Source organism: Lactuca saligna, chromosome 6 (assembly GCF_052625555.1).
Source record: "Lactuca saligna cultivar CGN05327 chromosome 6, ASM5262555v1, whole genome shotgun sequence".
In the NCBI taxonomy this organism is placed as follows: Eukaryota; Viridiplantae; Streptophyta; class Magnoliopsida; order Asterales; family Asteraceae; genus Lactuca; species Lactuca saligna.
Genome location: NC_136422.1, coordinates 96,932,385 through 96,951,038, shown reverse-complemented (window position 1 = coordinate 96,951,038; position 18,654 = coordinate 96,932,385). Strand labels below are relative to the sequence as shown.

The 18,654-nt window shown below is 40.0% G+C and overlaps 1 protein-coding gene across 1 annotated transcript; it reads right to left on the bottom strand.

Annotated features, from left to right (window-relative positions):
• Window positions 1-1,463: 1,463 nt before the first annotated feature.
• On the bottom strand, window positions 1,464-7,983 carry DRT101 (phosphoglucosamine mutase-like protein). The gene is made up of 9 exons (XM_078959904.1): window positions 7,849-7,983; window positions 7,505-7,770; window positions 6,255-6,371; window positions 5,721-5,863; window positions 4,489-4,740; window positions 2,625-3,004; window positions 2,363-2,538; window positions 1,924-2,020; window positions 1,464-1,846 (listed from the first exon to the last, which is right to left on the bottom strand). Exons 1-9 carry the CDS (start codon window positions 7,907-7,909, stop codon window positions 1,689-1,691), a joined length of 1,650 nt encoding a protein of 549 aa, XP_078816030.1. The 5' UTR covers window positions 7,910-7,983; the 3' UTR covers window positions 1,464-1,688.
• Window positions 7,984-18,654: the final 10,671 nt, after the last annotated feature.

Sequence of the window (18,654 nt, the reverse complement as noted above, 5' to 3'; positions counted from 1 at the left end):
CTTTCCCACTAGCATGTCGAGTTTCTGGCTTGTTGATTCACCAACTTTTGGTGTTGTTGCTTATCCAGAATGGTTTGCAGGTTCCCTTCTACTGTCTCCAACCTCTTCTCCAATGAAGGTGTATTCTTTTAGGGAGCGACCATTGCTCTGATACCAACTGATAAACCAAAGACAACAACAGAATAAAAGATAGACCCCAAATGTCAATTCAATTGAGACTGATAAATTCCATGCTTTCGAGAGGCAAGGATCTCTCCAAAATAGTTTGCACTACAAAATTTTCAATAATCCAACTTAACCAAAACTGGGAGTTTAAATACTAGACTAAAGCAAAAAAGCAAATACCCTCCAGCACCATAGTGATCCCCTAAGACAGAACTGACACCTAAGGATAATGCTCACAAACAAAATAAAGGACCAATCAACATAATGAAATGCTCCTCCCCCACGATTCTAACAGTTAGCCTCTTGAATAGGATTAGTCCCCTGTTTGGGCTTCTTGGACCCTTTTTGATAAACCAAGAATGGTTTGGGCTTATCAACGAGATTTCCAATCTTAAAACAAATGACTCCTTATCCTTTTCCAATGCAAAGAGATATAGTAATTGCTTGTGTTGTGGTCCATAATTTTATAAGCAAATTCAATATTCAATATGACTTATTTACGAACTTTGAACAAAACGCTACGGTTACTCCTGACATGCAAAGTGGAGGAAGTGAGAGCCAAAACATTTAAGGCATAGAATGGGTTTACAAGCCATTGACTATATAACCACTTTGTGTGATTAGATTGCTAATCAATTAATTTTGATATGGTCAAAGTTAAATTTGTATGCAAACTATTATGTATTTTTTGATTTTATGTAACAATTTGTATTTAGATTTTGTATGACAAATTGTACTTGGACTTTAAATGATCTATATTTCATTTAGATTTTATGTGACAATTTGTATTTTTATAATTATTTTATTCAGCACAAGACACAACATAAGGGTAATATGGTCATTTTTCATCATTCAACACAGTCATTCAAAGAAATAGTCAAACATCATAGACTCACTCAAATGCAAACTATCAGAATTCCAACTCAGTCGGCTTCTAACCTATCATCAATTATCAAATGACCCCTTACGCGTTTCCTTTTCATCTGAAATTTTCCATAGATTCTCCCGTTTCTTTCTTTTCATTCTCAAAAGTGATATGTTGAAGCCACAATACAACACTCAATTTCATATACACACAGTGGAAGGGTTTGTAAAATACCCCCAATCTTTTTTCTAAAACGGACAATTCTTATAAACTATAATGTTCCTTTTACATCCGATGTTTTGTTTGTAAGAAAAAGGATGTTTACGATAGCTATCAGATGTAATTTAGTAATGTTAGATCACATGCAAATAACCATACAAATTATTATTTTGGAAACGGTGAAATTCATAAAATCGTCCATGTAAATTCCAAGTTGAAACTAAAAAAGGTTTGACTTTAAGATTGTTACAAAAACAAGAAATCAAGAGCAAGTTTATACCTCATCTTTTAAGATCAAACAAAAACTTGTATTCTTTTTTAATTCGATTCACACATACTGAATTCTTGTCCGATATAAACCAATGGCTATCATGTTCTTGTTCTGTTCTGTTCTGTCTTGTCGTCCTAAATGGGTGAAAAAAGACACGAAAGGAACTTGTTAGGCTATGAAGTGAGAGCCAAGAAACTGTTGAACAATTTTAGCTACAGAATCAGCAAGCTCATCTGCCTCCTCCTGTGTTTTTGCTTCTGCATAAACTCTCACAACATCTTCTGTTCCTGATGGCCGTACAAAACATCTGCCTTGTGGGTATTTAGCTGCACACAATAATTTAATTCTTAATATTATTATTATTATTAGGGCAAGTATGCGAGAATATTTGTATAAAAGTTACCAGTTAATGCAGTGATAGCTTCTTGAAGGCCAGGTGGCTTCTCAACACTGGTTTCTGCATTAGTTGTTACCACCGCACTTCTATCTGCAACTTTTACCTGCCGCCATTTTCACCTCATCATTAAATAAAGACATATGAAGTGCACATGTGCCAGGTGGCTTCTATCAGGACATCTAAAGATTTTTTTTTTTTTTTTGTTATACTTTGTTCTTTACTTGCCACATGGGAACAAGGTGGGACCAGGCGGACTAGTGAAGCTTTTTAGGGCTAATTTAGATGATAAACATGAGAAGACGAGAGTCCTGGTCCCACCTTGTTCCCATGTGGCAATTTTTGTCCCATTTGACTTCAATCTCAGTCCAACACACAGTATAACTTGCTATAGTGTCCCAATTTCAGGAAGGAAAAGACAGAAACAGTTGAAGTGAGTGTGAATGACCTTAAGTTGTCTGCTTGGCAGATCATGATAAAGTTCATTCCATTTATCAACTGACCATCCCATATGTTGTAGGATGGCTTCAACTAAAAGCAACCCACTCAGGGCATCACCAACAGCCTGATTCATCAGATTAGCCACTGCCTGTAACCTCTTGACAGCATTCTGCTTCTCTAAACCTTTTAAAAAACAAAACAAAACAAAACTTTAGTTGCAAAATCAGCATTTTTTATGTCCTTACACACAGGGCTATTTTCGGAAATACCTGAACAAGGCTCATTTTTTATACCATCTAACCAACTTAAGAAATGATCCGAGAATAAAACTGTTCCATGACCATTTGCTTCGAAATAGATACCAATATCATATTCTTCGGCTTTTCCATGCAAATACTTGACTCCCGTGGGGGTAAATACGACTTTTAGTCCCACATCGTTTAGGTATTTAGTGGATGCACCATTAGCATAAGCCGTTTGTACAACACCAACACCAACATCTTCATTGAGGATACTTAGTTGCTGTTTGATAAATAAAGCAAACAAGGATAAAATTTTGTCTCCATCGACTAGGTTGATTTTGTTGTCTCCATTTGATGTGAGTGTAAAGTATACAAACCGATCCACATCTCCATCTAGACTTGCACACCTGAAACACTACCAACCATTCAAGTTTTCGAATGTTCTCGATAGGATTGGAATTCGGAGGGAGGAATTTAAAATTTAGTTACGCTTTTGATTGGTGGAAAATGCAATGGAATTTGATTCTGTTCTGTTGTATATTATGTTTTAGGTTATAAAATTTTTAAAGAATTTAGAATGTAAATAATCACAAATCATGAAATTGTGATTTATTGACTTTTTGTGAATTATAGTTTTTTTTTCTTTTTTTTTTTTTTTATAAATACATATTTGAATTAACATATTTGTCAAAATGTTTGAAAACCTTCCTATTATTTGTTTTACATGGAAATCTTTTAGGGATACTAAGGCTGTGTTTGGCGTGCCACAACTAGTTGATAATAGCTTATTTTTCGAGTTTTTTTATGTTGTCGTGTTTGGCAAGCCAAAAAGTAGCTTATAAACCAGCGTTTTGAAAATATACTTAGACTAGCTTTTTAGAAGCTTTTTAAAAAATATTTCAAATATAGCCCTTAATTAATTATTGAAAAAAATACTCTTAAATGTCCTTTTATGTATTTTTATATATTTCAGCTAGCTTTTCAACGAGTTTTACCAAACATCATTTTTTATCATTTAGCTTTTTAGCTATCAGCTAGCTTTTTATTTAACAACTAGTTTTTCAGCTAACAGCTAGCTTTTCAGCTAGTACGTCAAACATAGCCTAAGAGTTAGACATAATTACCCGGTAACACACCACTATTTAAAAACAAATTTGATATAATTAGTAAAAGCACCAAGAATTTGTTATAAGATATATTTCATTTGCAAATACAGAGTTTTATAAAATATATGATTCATTTTACAGAATATATAATCAAAATCAACTAATTTAAATTTTCAACAAGAATTGACATTTATTGATCTTTTGTACAACTTGTGTTTATTTTTATAAAATACATATTTGAAAACAGATTATAAATATTTGTAAAAATATTTGAATTCCTCTTTTATTAATTTCTTGTTCACGAAACTTTTCTATAACTATTATAGAGTCAAACATAATTATTCAATAAACCAAGACTATTCGGAAACAAATTAGATATAATTACCCAAAGCCTAAATAAGACTAAAAAAAGCATTAATAATATTTATTTCTTTTGCAAATACTGAGTTCTTATAAAATATAAATTTTACTTTTATAGAAATTATAATCACAATCAACTTATTAAGAAGTAAATAAATCGAATTTACCATCTATAAAGTTATGACTAACTTGTTTTTTTACAAACACAAACTTTCTACAAGATATAAAATTTACTTCACATGAAATACCAATATAAAATTTTGGGTTTTAGAAAGGGTATTTCAATCATTCACACAAATGATGGGAAGATTGGATGGAATGGAATTACATTCCAACTAAAAAGCACAAAGGAAAGTGAAGAAGAGTTTCTCTTTTAGGAAGGGTATTTCAGTCATTTGACATAAAGAAAAAGAAAGATGAGTCACCTTATCCCAACATCTGAATGACCAAAAAAGCCTTGAGGAGCAACTTTCTCCTTTTGTACATAATCAGCACCAACTCCATCATTTAGTATACCTGAATTACCTGAATTACGAATCTCTAAATGCAAAAAAGCATTCAACTTTTCTTTCAAAACTTGAAGCTTCTCCCCACCCACTCCATTTGAGCAATCAACAACCAATTTCCCAATTGGATGATTATCTCTGCTCTTCTCGGGTATCAAATCTATCAACCATCTAATGTAATGTAATGTAATCAAATTAAGGGTTAAAATGCACATTTCCTTCCATATAATATTCAGAGTTTATGTTAAAATCTGTCATCTAACTATTCAATGTGTCCACATTTGATTTGGCAACTCCTTGAACATTTTTACGTTTGTATCTAATACGCTGTTATGACAAAAAAAAATTCCTAAATGTGGTCGATAGTAGGATATTAATATATGATTTTATTATTAATACATAATTTTTTTATACTCTCATAATTAGATATCTTATAGTATATTTGTCTATCAAATTAAATGCAGGAAACAAAAATAAACATCTGTTAATTGTTTATTATAGCATCCAATTTCGTTTCATCCTATAAAAGCATGCGCTTCAAAAATTACCAAATTATAGGAATGCTGATTGAAATACAAAACAATATTTACTACTATAATTTAATAGATTTTTCAAGAAAAAAAATATATATATGAAGGTACGGTGTGTGTGTGTGTGTGTGTGTGTATATATATATGCAACAATGGTTCACTCTTTGTTCCATGGTTACTTCCATTAATGCTTATTTATGCAACTTTGTTTTATCTTATTAATCTATGCAACAATGTTTCTCTCTTTTTACCAATTTATGCAACAATATTTTATTTTTTACCTAGAAAAATTATGCAGCCATGGTTCCATCCATAACATCAAAAGATTATATTTGCAAGAATGTTTCTCTCTTTTTACCAATTTACGCAACAATATTTTATTTTTTTACCTACACAAATTATGCAACGATTTATCAAAAGGGTACTAGTAAAATGCTAAACAGTGCTTCTTTTGGTTGTGATTGAAATGGTTATTGCAAGCATATTTTGTGTAGAAAACCACTTTGTTGCATATATGCACATTTAATTCTAGAATCAAAGATTAATAGAAGCAAATAAAAATTAAAAAATAGAATATTGAAATTTTCTTTATGCCATTGCCAATAAGAAGTAAGAAGCAACCTAAAAGAGGTGGAAAGTTGATCAAAATAATGAAGCTCGGTTGCTTTCAAACCCTTGTTTCTGGCACGAACCATCCAATGCAATTCTGGAGTTGTTACAATCCCCATATCAATTGCAACAGCTCCCAATACAGAACAAATTCCCTGTAAGTTAATCAAATAAAATCAACATACAACACAAGAGAATACATGTTTTCTTGTTTATCATTGCTATTCTTCTTCAAGTATTTGAATAAGATGGAATAAAGATATCTTATGTATTTGTAATGACACTAATCGGATGTTTGGATCCAAGAATAATGTTTACCAAGGGATTGGATTATGTCACATGTTTCATCTTGTGATTCATTTACCCACTAATAATGTATTTCCTTTGGTTAAATCATTAAAATTTATTTTCGACCGTTTTAAAGAAATCCATTTTTCTTGTTACCCAATTTAGAGATCATTAAACTATAATTATTATTATTATTATTGACCATTAAACCTCATGAAAGTAGTAGGTTGTGCTTTTTTTAAATTCCAGGTGTCTTACTTTGTTTGCAGCTTTGACAAGTGATTCACCACTGGGCCTGGTGTCTCTTCCCAATAAAACTGCTGCTTTTGCTCCATCAAGTCGGATGTTTTCCTTCTTTGCAAATTCAGTTATCAACTGTTTCAAGAAATCAGTATATGAACATTCAAATCAAGGAACTTGTCACATAAATAATTAATAATCTCTGCCCTTTTTCCTTTTTTTCCTCATTATCTGTTGTTTGGATATCTGGACCAATGATGTTTGAAAGAAAATCACAGCACATTTGGGAAATGGAAGGAAAAAATTAATAAGGGAAAACTTGTAAAAAGCTAACAGATAATGGGGAAAAAAAATTTCTTTTTCTTTATGGATTAAGTCAAAAAGAAACACCCATATCATATATATAGCTTACTAGCTTACTCGAGTAAGTTCTGTTAAGTTAAAAAGAAACACAACCTTGGAGTCTTGGTGAGATGGATTTCCATTTTTCTTATGTTTTAGAGAGGCTATACTTTGCTATTATCTAAAGGGTTGAATGCAAGAAATAGCAACCTACTTTCATTGATTTGTTGTTGATTATAGCATCCTACTTTCATTTCTTCCTATTACTGCTTGAAAAATCTACCCAATTTTGGCAATGTGATCCAAACTCAAAGCAACTTTCACTGCTTTTCAAAGAAAGATATCTTGATAAAAAAAAATGGTAAGTACAATGCTACAACTGGGTAGACATTTTAAAATAAAAAAAAAAAAGGAACATGTTGGAACTACAATGTCATAGTAAGAAGAGATGAAAGTAGGATGTTGTAAGAACAAAGAAATTTCCTTCAAAACAGAAAATCTGAAAGGCTAACTACTCAAAAGTAAGGACCATATCAACAGTCTTAATCCACTGGTGAAATTAATCATGGGCCTTCTTCTGTAAAACACGATCAATTGAACTTACTGGCTTTTGTTTCGATGGTTATTGCTAATCTAGTAGAAAGCATGTAAACAATCATGTATCAAATTCAAATCTACCCTGGAAACCTAGCCAGAACGTCCACAACACTCTAACCTAATCAGTCCTCGTGTGTTTGTCCTGCCAATGAGAAGGTGAGAATCGATAATTGAGGTCTAAGGTTCAAGCCCAGGCATCGCCTTCCTTGCTCTGTGCCCATGGTGGCCATGGAACCGGTTCGTGGGGACCGTAAGGGTGGCGTTTGCCCTTTTGAACACTCTAACCTAATCATGTTGCCCTTAATTGTGTGTAAGATTCTAACTCTAACCTTGACGAGACTTTCAGGATCTGCAGCGTTAGCGATAGAATCAGCAAATGGCTCCCAATCTTGAGTGAGCATTCCGCCGCTTGGGTCAGCGACTTTGATGCCATTATCAGAGACTTTGTTGTGTGAAGCAGTGATCATCAACCCGATCACCGCTCCTCCAGTCTTCAAAGACCGCAACGCCGCCAGAATCCCGATTCTGAATACTGTGGACTGGAGGATCGATGCGTCGGCTCTGAATCCGGCGGTGCCATAAGAGAGCTTAGTTCCTTCAAAGTCGGAATTGAAAACTGAAGATTGTTAGCTTTAGACATTGGAGAATTAAGATTTTGATAGAAAAACAAAACCTTTTGGCGGCGGGAAACGAGAAGAGGATTGAAGGAGAATAGATCGCTGTTCTTCGTTCATTCCTTTTTAGTCCTGTTCCTTCGCCTGTGAACAAACGAGAGAGGCTTCGTTTTCAACGATTAAAAAGAATTTTGACAAAACTATAAAAATGGTCATTGGTTCTAAGTTGTAAAAATCGAACAGGTTTGCTTGGTTTTTTTTTTTTTTTTTTTTTTTGGAAATTTGAAAAAACTAAACTGTTCTTGTGATATATAATAGGGGTTAGATTCATATATTACATGAGTTTAATTAAAAAAACAAATATAAAATTTTAACCATTTGAAAAAGTTGAATTTATAAGAAAAATGAAAAAAAAATTGAATTATTAAAATTAATAAGACTTTAATATATTGAATACATTATATATATAAACTCTTTTTAATAAATATTTTACATATATATTACCTTACACATTAAATGTGGAATTTTAATTTAATAAAATAAAAAATACAATAAAATAACAAGTGGAAAATAGAAATTTTAAAAATTCTAGAAAATATCATGTGTTCAAATGAATGAGAATATGACATGTGGCAAAAAAACTTTCATTTATTATAGGAGATTTTATGTTTTTTATTTAATTTAAAATTTTATTAATGATAAATATGAGACTCACACCTCTCTTACACACACAACACCAAAAAAAACACCACACTTCCTTCCAATGATGAACAAAATAAAAAAAATAAAAAAAAAAACCCTTCTGATCATCATACTCTTCGGCATATACTTTGCTCTTTTCAAACAAACCACACAATTTCTTAATAAATAGTTTCAAACAAAACAAGTTCAAGAAATAGTGGCGGACTATGATCACCTGTCGGAAAGATACATCAGTTTACAAAATGAAGAGTACGGTAGCTCCAACAGCGTCGATATATCGTATGTGATGATTGAGGGAGCCATGGTTCAGGATCCACATTCATTGCCACTTCTCCCTCCCTCTAGGTTTGCTCAGATTGGGTTGTAACTCAATCCTCATCATCGCTACCTCTACGAAATGGTTTTTGTCGGAACATCAAAGTTTCAAAAGGAGAAAGAGACAAAAGAGGGTGGAGGACATTGGGAGGGCATGATCTAGGTGTTGTTGCCCCACCAAATACATGTATCTGGATCTAAATTTGTTGTCGTCGTCAATTGTTATGTTGATATACATGGATAATGAAGATGGAAAAGAACAAAGCTTGTTATAAGACCTGATTGGGCTTTGGTATGTACGAGTTCTCTATTAGCTCCATCGAAAAACATATGGCATAAGTAATACTTTAGTGGATCGAATTTTGAATTAGAGATTTCAAATGGGATAACTGCATTAAAGGGATAACTAGCTAGATCAAGATTTTTTTGACCATTGTCGGCACCCCCACCATCTTCTTCATAGCAAAATCACCATAATCTTATCCATATTATCACAACAGTCCAACACAGCAAAAGATGAAATTTCAAAGCTCAAAGAAAAGTTGGCTCGAAATTTTATATACCGAACTCAATAAGAATGAAGATGGTGACCATTTTGAAGATCAAAAGTTCATGAACTTTATTGAAGTTTTATAAACTTATAAAATTATTTTAGTGAACTTGCTACAAGGTGTTGAAGCAAGTGGGAACATGAAGACATCATAAGAAGATTTGGTTGCTTTACGCCCCTTAGGAATGAACTTGATATTTTTTGTAATGGCTCACTGAAAACTGTAAGCAAGAACCTTAGTGAGTTCCCTCATCCTACCACATACCATACAATCATATAGCATACATACTGTCGGGCAATTCTGGTGTGCCCGACCTACCCAGTACGGCCATTCTGGGGTGCTGACCTACCCGTGTCAAGCCATTCTGGGGTGCTGACCTAACCAGTGGTCCTAACAACCAATCTTCAGGTACTATTCCACTCCCTACTACTACTATCACATATATCATAACATAAACATATTATCAGACATATTTGGGGTGTCTGAACTACCCTTCGGTCCTAACAACCGAACTTGGGACTATTCCTCTCCTACTACCACTATCACATATAACATATCATGCCCGCATATAAGCATATCATAACATATTATCAGACATATCTGGGGTGTCCGGCCTACCCTTCGGTCCTAACAACTGAACTCTACTAATATCACATATAACATATCATGCCAACATATAACATATCAGGTAGTAGCAAACCTAGATGATATCACAAAGACGATCATCTAACATACAACTCCTACTGGTGGGCCAGCATTGTGGTCGTAGACCCACCACTGGTGGAAGGTAACTCACCTCGTATGAATGAATGTTGTCAATCCGGGTAAGAAGTCTCCGTCTGCTGCTCCGCGATTCTCTGACTATAATTCCCATAAAGACACTTAATTAGAAGCTGATAACTACTCTTAGGTTAAAATGACTACTTTACCCCTAGCTAAAGTCAATATCCTGGTCAAAGTCAACTTCCAATTGACCTGACTCACCGAGTTGGGCCGCCAACTCGCTGAGTCCCCGTTCTTTCATCTGACTTCCCCCCGACTCTACTTGTCGAGTTTAGCAAAGACTCGACGAGTTCTCCTTTCATAATACCATCGAATAAACCTTCATCCGACTCACCGAGTTGTATGAACAACTCGTCGAGTTCACCTTCAAAGGGTTAGGAGATTGCCTTGGACTCACCGAGTCTGTTCTTACACTCGTCGAGTCCTACGATTCCCAGGTCCATGGCGAAATATAATATGTCGAGTCACTCCCGTGGACCCCTCTAAGACTATTCTAACACTCAAATGGGTTCCTTCGAACCTCAACAGATAGGGGACTCAAGCCCCGGACTCACCGAGTCCCAAGAACAACTCGACAAGTCGGCGCTATCCGAGTCTTATATTTCGATTTCTGATGCACAATACTCATCCAGAAGACAGATCTGGGCTTCTAAGATCGATCTAGCACATAAAGTTATGAACTTATGTGCATGCATGGAAGTATAAGCTTAAGGGACCCAAAAATGAGGTCTAAAGGTGCATGTGGCTTTCTATGGCTACAAAGTTGGCCACTTTAGGCCATGCAGTCCCCTAAGGACCCTAGATCTGGAGTTTGAACCCTCAACGATGCTTGCACTCATGATTTGTAACATCCAAAATTTCAAACCAATTCAAGCTTTTTAAAACATGTCGAGTTCATCAAAACATTACAACTTTGTTTTCAAAATATTGATTATCAGAGTTTTTCCCAGAAACATAAACACAATAAGAAGAGCTGTACGATCACGTCTTGGCCTTGCCTCGATCCCCTGATGTACCTGAAACAATAAACTAAAACTGTAAGCCCGAAATCTTAGTGAGTTGCCCCCAAAATACCGATACACATACAGTCCACATAGCAATGTCAACATTAACATATCATATCAATCAAACAGAACAACATGAACTGGGTCCACAGCTTTTCAAGCTAGACTACCCCCCCCCCCTGGGCCCTCAGTACAAGTCTGGAATGCCTACCGGGCCCTCATCTCATATCTGGAATGCCATCGAGCCCTCAGTACGAGTCTGGAATGCCTACCGGGCCCTCAGCTCGGATCTGGAATGCTCCCGAGTCCTCAGTATGAGTCTGGAATGCCTATCGGGCCCTCAGCTCATATCTGGAATACTCTAGGGTATGTTGGCTACCGCACGGAGCAGTACAACCTCAACCCATCCCACATAACATGCCGACATGTATCATGACTAATGCACATACATATAATAATACAGTATCACAGGCAGTCCTACAGATCTACCCGACTAGCATATTAACTGGCATTCATCACTAACTCAACTCAACATATCAATAACTATTAGGATATAAAATCCAATGGGCCGACCTTGGTGCCTTAGACCCCTTAGTATAGTGAGGATAACTCACCTTGTAGATGTCAGCTCGGCGAATAAATCACAGCTCTCCGATCACTCGTCAAAGACTCCACCACCTATTACCATAATAAGAACATGCTCGTAAGTCTTCATCCTCACAGAGTACTTTATAACCCAACTAGTTAACCTTGGTCAAAGTCAAAGTCCTTAGTTAAGGTCAACAGTCCATGTTAACCTTAACCCGTCGAGTACCCTCGGCTACTCGCCGAGTTCCTTGAAAATCTTACCCACTCGCTGAGTCACCGGGGTGACTTGTCGAGTTCCCACGATTCTCGATTGAGGCCCTATGGCCATCCGTTGAGTTTCCTTCTAGTAACACGCTGATACACATGCATTCCTAACTTGGGGAAAACTCATCCGACTCACTGAGTTGTTCATGCAACTCGTCGAGTTTACGACAATCTTCATCGGACTCGCCGAGTTGTTCATCCAACTCGTCGAGCCCACATCTATCTCCATATGACTCGCCGAGTCGCCCTTGCGACTTGCCGAGTTCCTTCAGTCCTTAAGCCATACAAACCCATTTTAAGCCATACAATGGCTCTAAATTACAGATCCAAGCTCCCAAGGCATGCCTTTCACGTAAAGTTGCAAACTTTATGTGCATGCATGGCTAAAAAGATTCTTAATGCCAAAACTAAGCTCTTAATGGGTTTCATGCACAAGGGGGGCCTCATTCACGACCAAGACAGGAACTTTATGAATCTAGAACTCGGGAAAGGTCCAGATCTAAAGTTCCAACTTCAGATCTAGCTCATGTCTTGCAATATCACCTTACTCAAGCGATAAAACCCTAGATTTCCACCATATGAGATCTAGAAAGAAAAGAGATAAAGATGTCGACTTCATACCTTCAATGGGTGCTAACTAAGGCAGATTTTGGATTTCCCACTCCTTCCTGCTCCTATCCCCTTGTTCTCTAAGTTCTTCCTCCCATAAGCCCTCCTTCCAAGCTTATAATGCACAAGAAAGACACAATACACGGTTAGGATTTTCTATGAACTCTTACTGACTGCAAGGAGGCCAAATGAGGCTTATGCCTCCTGAAATAGAGTGCAGAACCCCGAGAGTTAGGGTTTCATCTGCCAGCTCCTACTCGTCGAGTCCCTTTATGGACTCGGCGAGTAGGTCACTAAATGTGCGATCCCCCCTCGTTGCTACTCGACGAGTAGGGCACCCTTAACTCGTCGAGTAGGACTTAAAACCAAAGAGATGCTTACTTAAATCCATACCTGAGAATCGGGGCGTTACATGATTGGTCACCAAGATGGTCCCTAAAAGCCCTAATTCACCCTAAAAAGGGGATCCAGAACATGAATGAAAAAGGTATAAGCTTTATACCTCTAAGGAACTGTAGATGTTGCACATACTCGAGATCTTCTGGTTTCCTCTTGGCCCCTCAAGCTTTTCATTATTTCTTGTGATAAAAAACCACCAAAATCACCAAAAATGGCCTTATATTTCACAAAACGATTAGGGTTTCAGTATGAGGTGTTCTGGGAGCATAAGGTACGATGGAGGTTGCATTAAGACGTTTAAATAGGGTGTAATCCCTCGGATTTAGGGTTTTATCCAAACAACGCCTACTCGTCGAGTTGGTTTGCCGACTCATCAAGCAGGTCACTAAACTCCTGTGTCCAAAGTCGATTCTACTCGACGAGTTGGACCTTCAACTTGCCGAGTCCTAGGCCAAAATGTTATAATTACTTGAATGAAAATACGTACCAGGAACCGGGTGCTACAATTCTCCCCCACTTATTTTAGACTTTGTCCTCGAAGTCTGCTGCTCGATACTGAAAGAGCTCTAGGTAATGCTCCATCATCTCGTCCTCCGGCTCCTACATTCATTCTGAGCCCTTTCAGTGTTGCCATTGCACCTTCACCAGCTCGACACTCTTGTTCCTCAGATCCTTCGACTTCTGGTCGAGGATCGCCACATGCTACTCAACGTAGTTCAAGCTTTCATCCACCTGAATATCCTCCAGAGGTACCACTTTCGAGTCGTCCACCAAGCACTTTCATAGTGGGGGACGTGGAAGGTGCTATGGATCCAACTGAGTTCCGCTGGCAGATCCAGTCTATACGCCACCTTGCCCACCCGGGCTATAACCCTTAAGGGTCCAATATACCTGGGGCCCAGCTTGCCCCGCTTCCTGAATCGGATGACGCCCTTCGATGGCGACACCTTCAGGAGGACCATATCCCCAACCTAGAACTCCAGGTCCGAGAGGCGCTTGTCGGCATAACTTTTTAGTCGACTCTAAGCGGTCTGAAGCCTGCTCCTGACCTACTGAATCCTTTCTGTCGTCTTGAGCACCACTTCGGTGCTCCCCATGACCCTCTGGCCCACCACACCCCAACATATCTGTAACAGCCCGGAATTTCAGGTATTGCTTTAAAACTATTTTTGGGGCATTCTAGGAAGGGACTCGGCGAGTTGGTGCCTGACTCGCCGAGTAGGACCACAGGCTTGGTCGCGGGTTCGCGACTGGACTCGACGAGTCCAGATATGGACTCGGCGAGTCGACGCTGTTCAGCAGAAACCCTAGCCGTTTGGTTTGGATCGTATATAACGCCTCTTAGGCCGTCATTGTTCGTCTTTTGGCCGATGGAGAAGAACCCTAATCGTTTGTGGACGTCTAGAGCACGAGGGAAGGTATTGGAACTTTAAGGAATTTGTTAGGCAAGAAGAAGAAGAGTTTTGGCCAAAGGAATATCAAGGAGGATCGAGTCCTGAGGTTTGGAGACACAGAGAGTGCGTTTTCAGGTAATACTCGGACCATTTCTGTTATTTTGATGTGTACACGAATCTAGGGTTTATGAAACCCATTTGGTGATTAGATAGATTATAATGTTGTTACCCAAACGTTTATACCCCAGTAATAGGATGTTTAGAGGTCCAGAAAGTCCCATGATTGCGTATTTCGGGACCATGCGTATTTCAGGAAGCAGTTGATCGACTGCATGGCATGGACTCGCCGAGTCCAATGATCAGACTCGGCGAGTAGCTTGAAGATCCACTGGGACTCGCCGAGTTGTTCTTCAGACTCGACGAGTAGCTTGAAGATTCACTGGGACTCGCCGAGTTGTTCTTCAGACTCGGCGAGTGGAGTCGGGGTGGCCCCGCGATTCTTCCACGAGGATCTCGTCGAGTCAAGAGGGATACTCGACGAGTAGAAAGGGGAACAACAGGGAAAGTTGGGGAGGACGTCTAGACTCGCCGAGTCGCCTTTGCACTCGACGAGTCCGGTCAAGTTGACCGTTGACCAGAGTTGACCTGCATGTAAATTCTTAGGGTCAGTTGTCTTGAATGATAAGAGTATTAATAAGGGTATATGGTATTATAGGGAGTCTGCAGATCGGCGGATCGAGTGCGAGTAGTTTCAAGAGTTGATAGCTTACATTACCACGAGGTGAGTCTTCTCACTATACTTCACCCGGAAGGGTTTGACTGTGAGACCGGAAGGTCGTATATGATATGTGTTATTTATGCTATAAATAGAAAGGTAGTTGCTATGCATGATATGTATGTTTATACGGGCCGGAAGGCGATATGTTATGTGACAGAAAGGTCAGGTATGATGTATGATATATGTGCTATGTGTTATATTAAATGTATTATATGTTGTAAATGTTATGGGCCGGAAGGCAATATACTATGGGCCGGAAGGCAATATACTATGGGCCGGAAGGCAATATGATACGGGCCAGAAGGCAATATGTTATGGGCCGAAAGGTGATTATGTTACGGGCCGGAAGGCAAAGTGTTGTGGACCGGAAGGTCAGGGCCTGGAAAGGCGTATATGTGTAAGTTGTATACTGGGGAACTCACTAAGCATTTATGCTTACAAGTTGTTATGTATGTGTTTCAGGTACTAGCGAGGACCGTGGGAAGGCGCCGGCATGATGCATACACACTGCTGCTTTTTGAGATCTTGGGGATTTTTATATATGTATTTGATATGGAACATGGAATAAATACTTTTGGTTGAATGAAATCACTTTATTTTAAATGAAAAATTTATTTGAAAATTTGCGTTGTTACAATTGGTATCAGAGCCTTGGTTTGAGAGATTCGGGTGTACCTTCGGGTGTAACTGAACTCAAACCGAGGATTTGAGGAAAAAAAAATCTTTTAAAAATAATAAAGACATAAATTTTTATAAAGGGTAAAGTGGTAAACAAGAACGGAGCAGTGTGTACGATCAGCCAGCGCCCGAACGGTAAAGATCCCCAGAACACCTTACAATGTTACGATATGCACTGAGTTATGAATTGTTATGCATGCTAGAAGACTAGGTATTCATGATAGGAATAGAATGGCCTGTTTTGTGATGCCTTAGTCTAGGGAGGTTGCTTGTATGAGATATTCGGTAGCGTGCAGGTAGATAGTGCATACGAGAAGTAGAGTACTCACTATTCGGGGTTTGGGGAGGAAGATTTGGGACAAATACTGACACAGTGTGGTCGGTAGTATTGGGCCCGTACTACCGAAGACACCGGGTCGGTGGAAGACCCAAGTAAGAATCCCTGGATATCGGAGACTGAGTAGGGTTGCGTTATCGAGTACAATTGTACTTGATGGAGTCTCTGATAATTTTATGTTGTATCTCAGAGACATCATGGTTACCACACGTCATGGGGCGAGTTCGAGCAGTTTGAGTGACGAGGATATTCGTCAGATGATCCAGGAGGAGGTAGCTGCAGCGATCCGGGCTGAGATCCCGGAGATGTTTGGGTCTATTAAGACCACACTGATGGAGACGTTCGAGGAGCGGTACGCCGCACTGACTGATGCTGCAGCCGCTGCCGCTACCGCAGCTGTGGCCGCTGCCAGGCCGCAAGGGGGCGATTCGTTGTTGTTCCGGGAATTCAGCAACACGAAACCCCCTGAGTTTGATGGGACGCAGGATCCGATTGCTGCGATGAGGTGGATCGCCGACATTGAGGGGTGCTTCTACACTTGCTCATGCCCGGAGCACTTGAGGGTACGGTTCGCCTTGAACCAGCTCCGTCTGGGAGCGAAGGATTGGTGGAAGTTCGTGACGGCGAACTTCACTCTAGCGGAGATTACAGCAGTGACATGGGAGAGGTTTACCGAGATGTTCAGGGACGAGTACGTTCCCCCAGTGGAGAGGGAACGATTGATTCAGGAGTTCTTGACCCTTAAGCAGGGTACTGATTCCGTTGCAGTGGTCACACGGAAGTTTCATGAGAGGGCGATGTTCTGCCCCGAGCTGGTATCTACAGAGCAATCACGGATGAGCCGGTATTTGGGTGTTCTGAGGAGGGATATCCGGGAGTTTGTGTCAAACTCCACCTATCGTACTTTCACTGAGCTTCAGGCGAACGCCAGGAAGCGCGAGATCGAGTTGGAGACCCAGGCCAGGGAGGAGGCCGAGTCTCGGCAGGTGGATCGGCGGCCGGCTCAGTCTCAGCCAGCAGCCAAGCGGATCAAGTCCGCTGATTCGAGGATGGGAGGTCCGAAGGGCCGCACTTGCGGAAAGTGCGGCAAGGGTCATGAGGGGGCGTGTCGAGTTGGTGGTTGCTACAAGTGTGGCAAGGAGGGACACATTGCCAGGGATTGCCCTAAGGGGTTTATGGTTTGCTTTCACTGCAACCAGACAGGCCATCGGAAGGCCGAGTGCCCGCAGCTTCGTCAGGGATCTACACCTACTACCAGGACTACTGAGACCCGACCGGCGAAGGTCGAAGCCCCGAGGGCTCGCGGGAGAGCCTTTCAGCTGACTGCGGAGGAGGTCCGCGCTGCGCCCGATGTTGTGGCAGGTATGCTGTAATTCACGTATTTACTTTAAAGTCGAAATGTTATGCTTATGTTAATGTGTGTGTAGGTACTTTTCTTGTGAACTCTATGCCTGCTCTAGTGTTATTTGATTCGGGTGCGAGTAGATCCTTTGTATCTTTAGCTTTTAGTCAGCATATCAGCATTAGTCGTGAGCCGTTAAGTCAGCCTCTGAGCGTTTCTATAGCGGCCGAGAGGGTGGTTTGTGCCACGGAGGTTCTTCGGGGATGCGTACTAGAGATTTTTGGGGTTGCGTTTCCGATTGACCTAATTGCTATTGCGATGGGGGATGTCTGTGTCATCGTGGGCATGGACTGGTTGAGCCGATTCAGCGCTGTCATCGACTGCGAGCGTCAACTGGTGACTATACGAGACCCTAGTGGGGGAGTTCTTACGGTATACGGCGAGGGTACCCGTTCGGGATCAGCTTTTTGTTCGGCCGCTAGGGCGAGGCAATGTCTACAGCAGGGATGTAAAGGTTTTGTGGCGTATGTGATGGATATGCGGGAGGCTTCCGAGAGACCAAGGACAGTGGAGGAGGTTCCAGTGGTGCGCGAGTTTCTAGATGTTTTTCCCGAGGAGTTGCCGGGAGTACCTCCTGCGAGGCAAGTAGAGTTTGGTATCGACCTGATTCCGGGGGCTGCGCCTATTGCGAAGGTGCCTTATCGTCTTGCACCTCCAGAGATGCAAGAGTTGTCCTCGCAACTCCAGGAGTTGCTGGGGAAGGGATTTATTTGGCCGAGTAGCTCGCCGTGGGGAGCACCGATTCTGTTCGTCAAGAAGAAGGATGGTTCACACCGGATGTGTATTGATTACCGGGAGTTGAACAAGGTGACGGTCAAGAACTGCTATCCGTTACCGAGGATCGATGACCTATTCGATCAGTTGCAAGGGGCATCTTGGTTTTCCAAGATCGATTTGAGATCAGGGTACCATCAGGTAAGAGTGCGGGATGAGGACGTCCAGAAGACAGCATTCAGGACGCGGTATGGGCATTACGAGTTCGTGGTGATGCCTTTCGGGCTCACCAATGCCCCGGCAGTGTTCATGGACCTCATGAACAGGGTATGCAGGCCGATGCTGGA